At 61.4% G+C, this 11676-nt stretch overlaps 1 protein-coding gene across 1 annotated transcript in view; it reads right to left on the bottom strand.

The window, feature by feature from the left end:
• Positions 1–2185: 2185 nt before the first annotated feature.
• The window catches only part of NISCH (nischarin), a 33238-nt gene continuing 23747 nt past the window's right edge, over positions 2186–11676 (bottom strand). Inside the window, exons 14-21 of the mRNA XM_045990334.1 lie at positions 11365–11489; positions 10183–10232; positions 7703–9115; positions 5564–5984; positions 4986–5142; positions 4371–4499; positions 3746–3907; positions 2186–3422 (exon numbers count right to left, since the gene is read on the bottom strand). Coding sequence (XP_045846290.1) covers positions 2812–3422; positions 3746–3907; positions 4371–4499; positions 4986–5142; positions 5564–5984; positions 7703–9115; positions 10183–10232; positions 11365–11489 — 3068 coding nt within the window. The 3' untranslated portion in view covers positions 2186–2811. The remainder of the gene's footprint in view (positions 3423–3745; positions 3908–4370; positions 4500–4985; positions 5143–5563; positions 5985–7702; positions 9116–10182; positions 10233–11364; positions 11490–11676) is intronic.

Below are 11676 nucleotides of genomic sequence, written 5' to 3'. Positions count from 1 at the left end.
GGGCCGGGGCGGGCAGAGGCTTTAAAAGCAGTCCGGAGGCCCCGCCAGCTCACCCCCACAGGAACCCGCCAGGATTTCCTCCTGCTATCAGCAGCCTGCAGGCGGAAGGGAAGGTGCTGGCCACTGACCCCTGCGTGGTCGGCCTGGGCCGTGGTCGGGGCTTCCTGACCAGAGACCCTCCTCCTGGCAGCACAGCCCCTGAGCCCACCATCAGCTGCAGCCTGAGCCCCAGCAGGGGCTGTGCAGCCACCCCCCATACAAACCACCGCCCAGCCGTCGTCCGCAAGCCCGACTTCGATCATTCAGAGGCTCTGGGGGTGCGGGTGGCGGTGGGGGGCTCTGGAGGGTCAGGGTAGGGCAACCCTGAATCAGGTTGCCTGCCTCCAACTTTCCAACTGAGAGCAGCTGTGGGCCTCGACTCCCTGCCGGGCCCGTGCTAAGCAGACAGCCCATCAGACAGTTCCCTGGCTCACCTGCCCCAGCTACCCCTCCACCTGGTCCCTGTTACCCCTTCTAGCCCTTCTTTCCCCCTAGGGGTCCTCCTGGCTTCCCAGTGCGCTCCCCACCCCACCTTGCCTGCTCCGGCCGCCGGCCTCCCCATTCCCCTAAAAGCTGCTGCTCTGCCCCCAGATCCTCTTATAGGGACTCACTCCAAGGTCAGCCTCAGGTCAAGGGTCACCAGCTGTCATCACCTCACAGCACTTGCTACCAGCTGACACTGTTTATTTCGTGTATTCTCCGTCCCCTGCTGGAATGTCAGCTATGGGCCAGCGAGGATGGCGTGTGGCCGCTTCACACGGTGGGGGCCCTGTGCAGACTTGCGGGGGCATGAAGGAGGCAGGCAGTTACCTTTGTCGTCCTGGTACTGGTGGACAGACCAGGCACAGAGGCTCTGAGAAATCCGCCCAAAGTCTCTGGGCTAATCAGCAGTGGGGTTCCATGTCTACGGCCATACCACCCTGAACGCGCCCGATCTCGTCTGATCTCGGAAGCTAAGCAGGGTCGGGCCTGGTTAGTACTTGGATGGGAGCAGTGGGGTTCCATACTTAACACGTAAGGCCTGTGGCCTGCACAGGCCCATGCACACGTCGCCCGGCCTCTTGCCAGGAGGTCCTGTCCTCACAGACCCAGACAGGGGTCAGCTGTCTTGTGGATCCACAGGGCCTGGAACAGTAGTCCAGAGAGCAGGCCCTGCCTCTGGTTGTCACTACCCCTGTTTACACGAAACAGATGGAGAGAGGCAGGTGGCCATCTGTAAAGGTCCTTAATAAAAGCCTGGTACGGAGAAGCCTCCACCTCTCCGTCAGCGGGCCTCTCTTTGCCCACTGGCTAGAGGGGCCTCTGGGCTGACCTCTGAAAGCTGGCTGGGGAGGTTGTGAGTGGGGAGAAACCCCTGCGCCCGCTGCAGCCTTCTTGATGGCGATAGTTCCTCTAGGCCCTACTGCGGGCACCAAGGGAGGGCAGGAGCAGCGGGCTGGGAGCTGAGTTGACCACCCTCCAATCACCTCTTCTCCAGTCCTGCCTGGCCCAAATGGCCCTAGGACCTTGGGGCCTGAGACTCCTGATTGGGCCAGGATGGGAGGGACAAGTGGGGCTCCAGAGCCCCGCTCTAGGGGTAGGAATGGGATGAGGAAGGGTGGGACACACAGCAGGCTCCCAAAGAAATCCCAGGTCCTAGTTTGGCAGGTCCGCCTGAGGCAACCCCCACTTCTCTGAGAACACCAACAAACTACCCACCACCTGGGGACACCTCCCATGGGGCTTCCCCCACCCCCACCATGAGCCTTCTTGGTAAGACCCCCAGCAACCCCAGACTCTAGGCCTTACCCTCACAACACACTACAGCTTCAGCGGGGACATTCCAGACCTGCCGGGGACAGAAAGCCGGTGAGCCAGAGTGCCGCATGTGCCCTGAGGCTCAGGGTGAAAGCCCAGCCCGGCCCAGTCCGAGGGTCCCCTCCTACCTCCCCTGCACCGGCCCTCCGGGGCTGGCCTGCTAACACGGCCCAGTGGAGCTGCTCCCTTGCCCTTCATGCCCTTCTCCCTCCTTCCTCCCCCCACCCCCGACCCCCCGGAGCTCACCTTCCTGCTTCCCTAGGAGACCCTCTCTCTCCCTCATGCCAACCTGGCCCTGGGCCAGCGCCCAGTAGAGACCCCAGTGGTCCTTGAAATAAAAGACGGAGACTGTGTCAAACTGCGCTTTATTGGAATAGAGAATCAACAGGCGACAGGAATCACACTCGAAGCTGGCAGCTCTAGGTCCCCTGCCACCGCCCCTTTCAGCCCCGAGGCCCGGGGACTCCTGCCCCAACGGGGCTCTCCCACTCGGTCAGGCCAGGAGAGGCTCCACTCTGGAAATCTGCAGGGGGCGGGAGCTTCCGATGTGCATTTTGCTACCAGCCTCACGATTAGCAGCGAACGCCCACAAGGACAGCACAACTGGACGAGACATTTCAGCGAAGGACAGAGAAGAATAAATCAGACCCACAGCGCCACGTGTGAGTAACAGTCCCACGACAGAAAACACGACACTGATGCGCCGGCCACACCACCCCAGGGACAGGCAACAGAGCCACGGGAGGTGGAGGGCACGGGGTGGGGGGGTCCTGGAGGGGGCCGGCACTTTCACTCCCAGCACTGGAAAGAAATCACTGAATGCATACGTTCACATTCTCTGCAAAGACGGTCCAATGAGGGTTCCCAAAAGCGGGGAGAAACACTTTAAAAAGAATAAAGAAAGCCTGCTTCCCGCTCTGAGTGGGCGCCAGGCCGGACACGGCGGGTGGCAAGGGCTGGCCATGGTGGCCTGGGCTAGCCGGTGAGCTCGACAGGCAGCTCCCGGCCACACAGGGCCTCCCACTGGCGAGCCAACAGTGAGATGAGCTTCTCGCGGCTCTCAGCGCTGGGCACGAACACCTGCCACTGGACCTCGCGGCCCTGGCCGGCTCCGCCAGGACCCCCCCGCACCTCGCCGAAGTGGTCCAGGGTGACGTTGCCCATGAGGTCGTGGCCCTGCACGTCGTCAAACACGAGGGTTAGGGCTTGCGGGTAGGGCTGGTAGCCCATGAGCACGCGGTCCAGGTCCCGGACCCGGCGGCCGTCATCCAGCCGGTACCGGTCTCTCTGTGGTGGCTCTTTGGCGAACTCAGGCAGTGGGTAGTGCACAAAGTCCTCATCCAGGAGAAAGATCTCGGCGCTGGTGAGCAGGAGCGTCTTGGGGCGCAGCATGCCCCTGCAGCGCCCAGGGGGCGGTGTGCCCACCTGGAAGGCCTGCACATACAGCAGGATGCTGAGGCCCGGGGCCTTCTCTGGGTCGGCCATCTTCTGGGCCACGGTGAACGTCAGGTCTCCGATCTCCTCCTCACTGGGGTAGGTGAACTTGACACGGCTTGAGTGGATCAGCTCATAGTTTTCCAGCTTCCCTGCAGAGAGGAGGACCCACTGGGGTCGTAGCCTGGCCTGGCTGGTGCTGGTGCCCAGAGCACCGGCGAACCCAAGCCATCCACGGAGGCAGGATCAGGGGCCGGCAGAAGCAGGGGAGGACTCCAGGCCCCCACGCTTGGGCAGAGACCCAGAGACACTTGAGATGGATCTGCCGGGTGGCTGAGGGTTTGCTGAGATGGAAAAGCCCACGGAAAACCCTAGCTGGCTAAGCACAGAGGACAGAAAGCGAGCGAGGGAGAGGGAGTTCTGGGCGGAGAGAGGCACTCTGGGGCCTGCTGCGCCCGAGCCAGGTGGGGGGTACCTGTGGTCTTGTTCCCAAACTCGGAGTAGAAGTCCTTGTCGACGGGCTCAGGCGAGGGCGTGCGCTCTAGTGAGGACAGCACACCCATGAGGTGCTGCAGGAAGCAGTGTGTCAGGTAGCTGTCCCGGGTCAGGCAGGTAACCACCTGCATCGGGGAGGAGCCTGTGGGACAAGAGGCTGGTCAGGGCTGTGGCCACCTCTCCCCCAGCCCTGCCCCTGGGGCCAGGAGGACCCACGTGGGAAAGCATCATGGGGCCTGGGGAGATAGCGATTTCTCCGGCCGGAAGGGCTGTGACATTTTTCTGGAAGGGGATGCAGAGACATTAGGGAAAAAGCTTAGCTTTCTCTCTTCAGGAAGTGTGAGTCAGAAACATCCTGCCCGTGAGCCCTGGGCCCACTCTCCCTGCCCGCCAGGCACTTGGCCGCCTCGGTCCCCGCCTCGCACTCGAGCCTGTGGGGTTCTGCATGCTCAGCAGTTCCTGAAGCTGCTTCCTCCCGCTCCGGTGAACAGGCTTGTGAACAGAGATAACTCGGCCTGCGATAACGCACCCACGTGTGGAAGGTGCAAGCCCACTGGTGACACTGCCTTTCACCCAAAACAGGACAAAGCACAGCGGTCACTCACCCGTCAGCCGGAAATGCTGGTCGAAAAGCCCAACATTGACTGCCTGCAAGTCGCTGAGCTTTAAAACAAAGCACTGGGAGATGTGGAAGGGACTGTTGTTGTAGTCCGTGTTCTTCTGATGCCAGAAATCTGTGGCGGAGAGACGGGCACCAGCTGTGGCCCTGGCTCTGCCAGGCAAGCACGAGGGTCCCGGGTGCGCAGCTCTGTTCAGCAGGAAGGGGGCCCCTCGGCCAGCCTCGCCGCTGGACGCCTGGCAAAGAGCTGCCCCTGCCTCTGCAGGCCTCAGGTCTCAAGGGCCACGCATTCTAGGGTCTGAGCCTTGCCTGGCTCAGCGCAGGCACCAGGAGCTCTACAGCAGGCCACGGGCTAAGGCTCCCAGTAGGGTCCCATGGGACAGAGACTGCCCAACCCCCTCCCCACCCCCACCAATTCCTGGGCCCTGGCCAGGCCCTGCCTCACGGGCTGGCTGTAGGTGTCTCGTGATAGCGCCAGGAGACATTCTAGTTATCAGGCCCCTTCTTCACACAAGGGAGGCTTGGCGGGCAGAGACAAGTCCCCCACAGCCTCAGGGCCCGAGCTCTGAGCTCCCGGGAGCCCGCAGTTCACGATGCCTACCCTGCAGGGGCTCTGAGAAGTAGCGGCGGAGGCCATCGTGCAGCACGAAGTACACAGCCTTGGTGGACAGCAGCACGCAGGCGGTCACCTCCAGCCCTGGGGTCTGGTAGAACACAACTGAGGACCACATGAGGTGCCTCAGCTCCTCGTTTTCCACCTGGACACAGAAAAGCTGGGTCTGGGCCCACAGCAGAGCAGGGCTGGGGGCACAGAACTCACTTCTAGGCTGTGCCCACCTGACAACAGAGCTCTGGGCAGGGCAGCCCCCACCCTATCAGCCCCACAGCCCCGGTCACCTGCACGGCCCAGGGACACACCTGCAGTCCTGGGTAAGGACACACGGGACCCTCCCCACCTCTGGCCCGCGCGTTTATAAACTTGGAAGCAGAGAAGAACGGAAGGGTAGGAGACGGGGTGAGGCAGGCTGTGTCTGGGGCCCAAGGTGAGGAGCGGCCGCAGGGAGAGGTGGTGACGGGGAAGACAGCGGACCAGGGAGGGGCAGCCCAGGACCTCCCGCCCCCAACTCCAGCTTTCTGCACAACGACGGCCGACCGGCGGGCCCCATGCGGGGCCGCTACCTCGGCGATGCTGCTGTGGAACAGCTCGATGACGGTGCTCCCCTGCAGGCTGGCGATGTGCTGCAGCGATGGGCAGGCGGGCAGGTGCGAAGGGATCTGATTCTCCTCCGACGTGGAGCGGATCAGGTGCTCACTCGGGTACTGAGCGGGGGCCTCCACTGGCCCCGAGGGCTCGGCCAGGGCTGGGCTCTCCGCCGGGGTCTCCTCTGGGGACTCCTCTGGGCGTGAGGCCTCTGCGGGGACTTGAGCTGGAAGCGAGGGCTCCACCGGGCCCGAGGCCGTTGCTGGGCACAAGGCCTCTTCCAGGGCCGAAGCGGGGCTCTCCCCAGGGGCCGGGTCCAAGGCTGGGGCCTCCGCTGGGGCTGGAGCTGGAGCCTCTGCTGGAGCCTCTGCTGGGGCCTCCTGGGGCCGCTGGTCACTGCTGCCTCCCCCGATCCCCCAAGAGACACTGAGTTAGCATCAGGACCCCGAGGGGAGAGTCCTATCACACACAACCTCACAGTATGATGGAACAAATGCCACATCTGAGATCACCTGGGGATGTCATCTCCAGGTTCCCCACAGGAAGCAGAACAAGGGAAAGTGCCAGGCTTTGCCCTTCGAAGTGAGATCAGTCGGGGGAAAGAGGCTGGCTGCTACTCCAGGGCTGGGACAGCCAGACATGTGGCCCGTGGATTAAGAATTCATTTTCAGAAGGTTGTAGAAGGATCAGAAATGCCACTCCTGAGTCCAGAACGTGGACCAAAGTGTCCCCACCCAGGACCCGAGTGCAACTAGAGGTGAGAACCCAAACCAAACAGTCCCTCAGCTTGCCTTTGGGTCCTCCTCAGGCATCCCAGGCTCTCTCTGCACCCCACCACCATACAAGCGGCCACACTGGATTTTCACCAGTCTGTTCCGAGCATAAAATCAAACAATACTCAAAACCCTGAAAGCTCAGGTTAGGAGCCGACCCCCGAGGCGGGGAGGACTCTACAGGTGGCCTCATGCCTGTGCCCAGGCTGAGGGGGTCTTTTGGACATCACCCTCTCTGTTAGGACATCCCAGCTATTAAGAGAAATCCCTGGGTGGTCCCCTCTCGTCCTGCTGCAGAGATGTGTCTGCTGGGACAGAGCAGGGCAGCTGTTTTCTGCAAGCGGTCCCTACTGTGGCCAGGTTCCAGCGAGGCTTGGGACAGCAAGGAAATGGAGATGAGGTGTCACTGCTCAAGGCCTCCGCACAAGGGCAGGGAGGGAGAAGGCCACGCAGGGTGCCTTGGGCACAAGCTGCTCTCTAGTGCCTGGAGACCTGATGGCGTCTCTAGGGGGGCCTGGAACTTAAGCTGGGCCCGAGAAGGGTGCCTGATTCATCCAGAGAGAGGCTGGGAGCCCCTTGGGAACCTCAGCTAGGGGGCTGGGACGACAGGCAGAGGCATGAGATGCTGATGTGAGGACAGGGTCTCCACCGTCCACAAGGACAGAAGAGAAAATGAGGGGATCTCCGAGGACAGGAGGACCAACAGATGAAGGGCTTTCTTGCCCAGCCTGGGGAAGCCCCAGCACATGCGAAGCCAGGGGGCAGTGGCAGAAGCCAGCACCCCTCAGGGCACGAGGCCCCTCTGGAGTTTTGGGTGTGGGTGAGCTGAGGGTATGACCACAGCTGCTCACAGGCTTCCCTCTAGCCTCAGCTCCAGATGGCCCTGAGGGAAACTCCGGCAAGGAGCCAGGGGAAGCCAGACGGAGGGCACAGGAGCAGAGGGCGGAAGAACAGGACAAGACTGCCACCACTTCCCTCTCTGTCTCCCCTGCTGTAAGAAGGAAAGGAGCTCTGAGTGCGGGAACCACCCGGCTCTCAAACTCAGACCTCAGATGCTGCTGCTCTCAGCCAGCAAGCTCCTCTGGAGAGAACTCACAGAATTACATGCAGAGACAGAGCCCCTCAGTGACCCAGTCCTTCCTGAAAGCGGGGATACGGCTCACCACCACGGGGCGTCAGAAGGAGACAAGGGCAACGCTGAGGCTGGTCAGAAGCCAAGGAGGACCAGAGGATTGGGCCCACTTGGGCATACTCATGCATGCAGACATTCACAGATCTGATCTGGGGTGAATAGCCTCAGACACAGCCCCCCCCCCCCCCCCGATAGCCTGTGCTCCGTCTCACCTGGCCCTGTCTTCGGCAGCCTGGCCTTCCACGAGGGGGCTCTGGGACCGGGCCCCCGTTGCAGGCGTCTTGGCGATGACCACAGTCTTTAGGTCCTGCAGTGAGGCCCGTAGCTGGTTGTAGATACGCAGGAAGTGGAACTTCTCATGGGGCAGCACGAAGATGGCAGTGACGAAGCGGTAGCCCACGAGTAGCTCCAGCACGTGGCCGTCGGCGAAGGCGCCCCGCGGCTGGGTGCAGCTGCGCGTGGGGTCAAGCAGCACTGTGGACAGTGGCACGCGGCTGAGCTTGAAGCTGTTGCGGTTGCGACAGTTGTGAGTGCCACGGTTGGGCATGGGGTTGAAGTCGGCCTTGATGACGTTGAGGTGCTGGGGCGTGAGCAGCAGCCAGTAGGGGATGGCGGCGGACTTGACGGCCTCGGAGGGCGCGCAGCAAGAGCGCCGCACGGCCGAGCAGAGCGTGCAGCTGGCCCACTCGATGTTGCCCGAGTAGTCGCCGGCGGCCGTCTGCACCATACGCTTGTCGCTGTAGACCAGGTAGACGGGGAAGCAGCCCTGGCTGCGCTCCTGGCAGCCGCCCGCCACCTTGTAGAAGGTGAGCAGCTGGCGGAGGAACTCCTGCAGGCTGGTGTGGCTGCCATAGAGCACGGGGCTGCACAGCATGGCCATGTGCTGTGGGGCGAAGCAGGAGCGCAGGTCGGCATGGAACCCGTGCAGGCCGGCGGCGTCCGAGATGATGAAGAGCGTGTTCTCGCTGTGCCGCACCTTGAGCACCAGGCACAGCTCCGGCATGAGGAAGCCGAACTCGGTGAGGTCGCCGTGTGGGAAGCAGAAGACGAAGCGCAGGGCCGAAAGGATGTGCTGGCTGCTGCCCCGCGACTCCTGGTGCGGGATCTCGAAGACGGCGATGCCGAAGTCGGTGAGCACAAGGCAGGCGGCGAACTGGCGGATGCTGTCCTGCACGTGGATCAGGAAGCACCACAACACCTTGAGGATGCGGATGTGCTCCAGCAGGAAGTCCTCGTCCGCGCCCAGGGCCCACTCCAGGGCCAGGCGTTCCTCCTCACCCTCCTCCTCCTCCTCCTCCTCTTCCTCCTCCTCCTCCTCTACCCGGCCGCCCTCCTCCTCTTCCTCCACATCTGGGGGCCCCATTTCGAAGTAGCGGTTCTCCGCAGCGTCCTCGTCATCCTCGTCATCCTCGTCGTCCTCGCCCTGCTCGCCCTGGCCTTCCTCCCGCTGGTTGGCGGCCTCGATCCAGGCGGGCAGCTGCCGCTCGATGGCCTGCCGGATGAGCGTGCTCAGGCGCTGGATGAAGTCCTGGTTGGTGGCCGTGTAACCGATACAGGTGAAGGGCAGGAAGATGATCTGGCCGGACCCCGGCACCACCTGGACCTCCGGCTCCGCGTGCTCCGGGCTGTGCGGGGAGAGGCCAAGGTCAACCGCATGCTGGGCTGGACTGGCCCTACCGACCACACACAGAGCCGTCTGCTGAACCCCTGGGTCCACAACAAGTGCCCCAGTGGGGAGCTGGGGTGCCTGAAGGCGGACCTGCCAATTCAGGGACAATCTACACCCCCAGGGCCCAGACCAGATACACTCGGCCCCGCCTTAGCCACACCACGCAGGCTCCCCCAACAAAAGCACCACAAAGACCTCTCAGTCGCACAGATGCTGGCCGCGAGCCCCAAAGGGAACAAGAGCTCAAGGGCATGAAGTCACTTACTGACCACGGTTCCCTTCAAGAGCACCCAGGGGCCTCTGGGATGGGAGTCAGGGAGTAAGCTAGGTGGGTCTTAGGACTTTCACATTTCAGTTCTAGCTCCTCTTGGGGCGCCTGGGGGGCTCAGTCATTTTAAAGCATCTGCCTTTGGTTCAGGTCACGATCTCAGGGTTCTGGGATCTAGCCCTGCATCGGCTCCCTGCTCAGCAGAGAATCTGCTTCTCCTTCTCCCTTCATCCCCTGGCCCCAGCTTGTGCCCTCTTTTTCAAATATACAAAATCTTAAAAAAAAAAAAAAAAAAAATTCTATCTTCTCTTGGGTACTGCTCCCCTCCGTGAAAAATCACATATAGAACTTCTGTAAAGTGTCAGAGAGTGAACATCACAGGTTTTTGAAACCTGTGGAGCCCGTCAAACCCTCCAAACCTTTGGAGGAGCCCACCCACATAATCTCTCTTTTTTAAATTGTACTTCGAGAATATAATGATCATTCTCAGCTCACAGGCTCTACAAGGTAGGCTGTGGACCAAATCGGCCTCGATCTGCTGACCCCTACTCTGGGGAAACATGTCCAACAAACTTCAGGGATTAGGATTTGGAAACAGACCAGAGCCTATCTCGTTGCTGTTTATATATTCAAAGGAAGAAACAGCTCTGAAGGACTTCTACGAACAGACTACTAACAAAATCCCACTGGTTCCCACCAGTCCACAGCTGGGCATGTGCAGAAGGCCTCAGATGCCTTCTTAAGCTCTTCCTCACCTCACACCGCCGACAGCTCCAGGGATGTCCCGTAAATCATCCAAAGGTGCCTGACAAAGAAGGACATGCAGTGAGCCCCCCGTCTGCTGCAGCCACCCCCTGGCATTTACTGGGGGTTGGACCCTGAGCCAGGCACCCCGTCCCAGCTCACCACCCTGCAGGAAGCTCCCCACCACCCCCACACCTCCCTTGGGGGCAGATTCTGGGCCCCAGAAAGGCCGAGAAAGACTCAGCCAGTTACATGGCAGTGCGCGGCGGAGCGGAGACTGCCACCTCTGTCCGGCCCCGAGCCCGTGCCCACAGGCCCGGGGCCAGCACCTCACCACGTGTCTGAGGTCTGGCATCCCAGTGCTCCTCATGCCACCCCAGTGGGTCCACACGGACAGTGTACCAATGTGGCAACTGGCCTGCAGAGACCTCAACGAGCAGAGGCTGTGCAGCACCTGACAAGGCCCTCCCAGTGGTCTCTGGGCAGTGCAGAGGACCTAGCGCCTGGGCACCTCCTACTGTGTGATTCTGGGGAGAGTGAAGGGAGGAGTGCCAAGGAGTACTGGGACAGAGCAAGGACTCTGCAGACTGCCCAGGGTCACAGGGCCATGACCTACTGAACACAGGGCTGGATGGAGGCCCAGGAACCAAGGAGAATGCCCACATCACACTTGCCTTCCTCCTCTCGTCCCAGGACAGAAGTTCCAGAACCCTCAGCAGCAGCCACAGAGGAGGTGCTGGAGTCGCAGTGTGTCTGACTACTAGGGTAACATGCAGGGGCGGGCAGAGCAGCCCAGCGAGCCCCGTTACAGCAGAGAAACTCTTCCTGATGGGCGTGAGACCCAAACAATCCCCACCTCAGGCTTTCTGAACTGCCTTTCCCAGAAGAGTCTGTGCACAGGGGCTAAGGACCACCTGGCGTTGCCTCCGAGGGCCTAGTGAGAAAACCGCCTGTTCCTATTAGTCCCGAGAATGACAGACAGATACACACATGTGCACGTGCGCGCACACACACACACAGACAGAACACAAACTGCTCATCACGAAGCAGAGCGCACCAGGCAGTGGCAGCATCTGCTCCAATAGCAGCCAAGCCACCTCCACCGTCTAGCCAAGGCCAGTCCTACTTCCGGACAGCCGCAGGCAGAACACTCGGTCCGCAGAGATAAGCAATCCCCAGGAGGAGGGTGTTACCTGTCCGGAAGAGATGGACTCCAAGGAATCAGAGCATCCCTGGGCAATGGGCCGGTCCTCAGGAGTCAGACTGTCGGTGGATGAGAGGCTGCTGGCCAGGGCCTCCTCCTGCACGAACATGATACCTAGAGAGACCAGGGGTGGGCGGGCAGGGCAGGCAGGGAGAGGAGCCATTCAACAAACACGGCTGGGCCGTCAGACCCTCTAACCCAGCCACGTGGATCACAGAAGACAACATTAAAAACTGCAATCTTAACCTTGAAGAACAAAAGACTGCTTATCTAAACCTCAGGGCAGGGACAGACTTTCTAC

This window comes from Meles meles, chromosome 20 (assembly GCF_922984935.1).
Source record: "Meles meles chromosome 20, mMelMel3.1 paternal haplotype, whole genome shotgun sequence".
Classification (NCBI taxonomy): domain Eukaryota; kingdom Metazoa; phylum Chordata; class Mammalia; order Carnivora; family Mustelidae; genus Meles; species Meles meles.
This window is presented reverse-complemented; position numbering and strand designations above follow the sequence as displayed.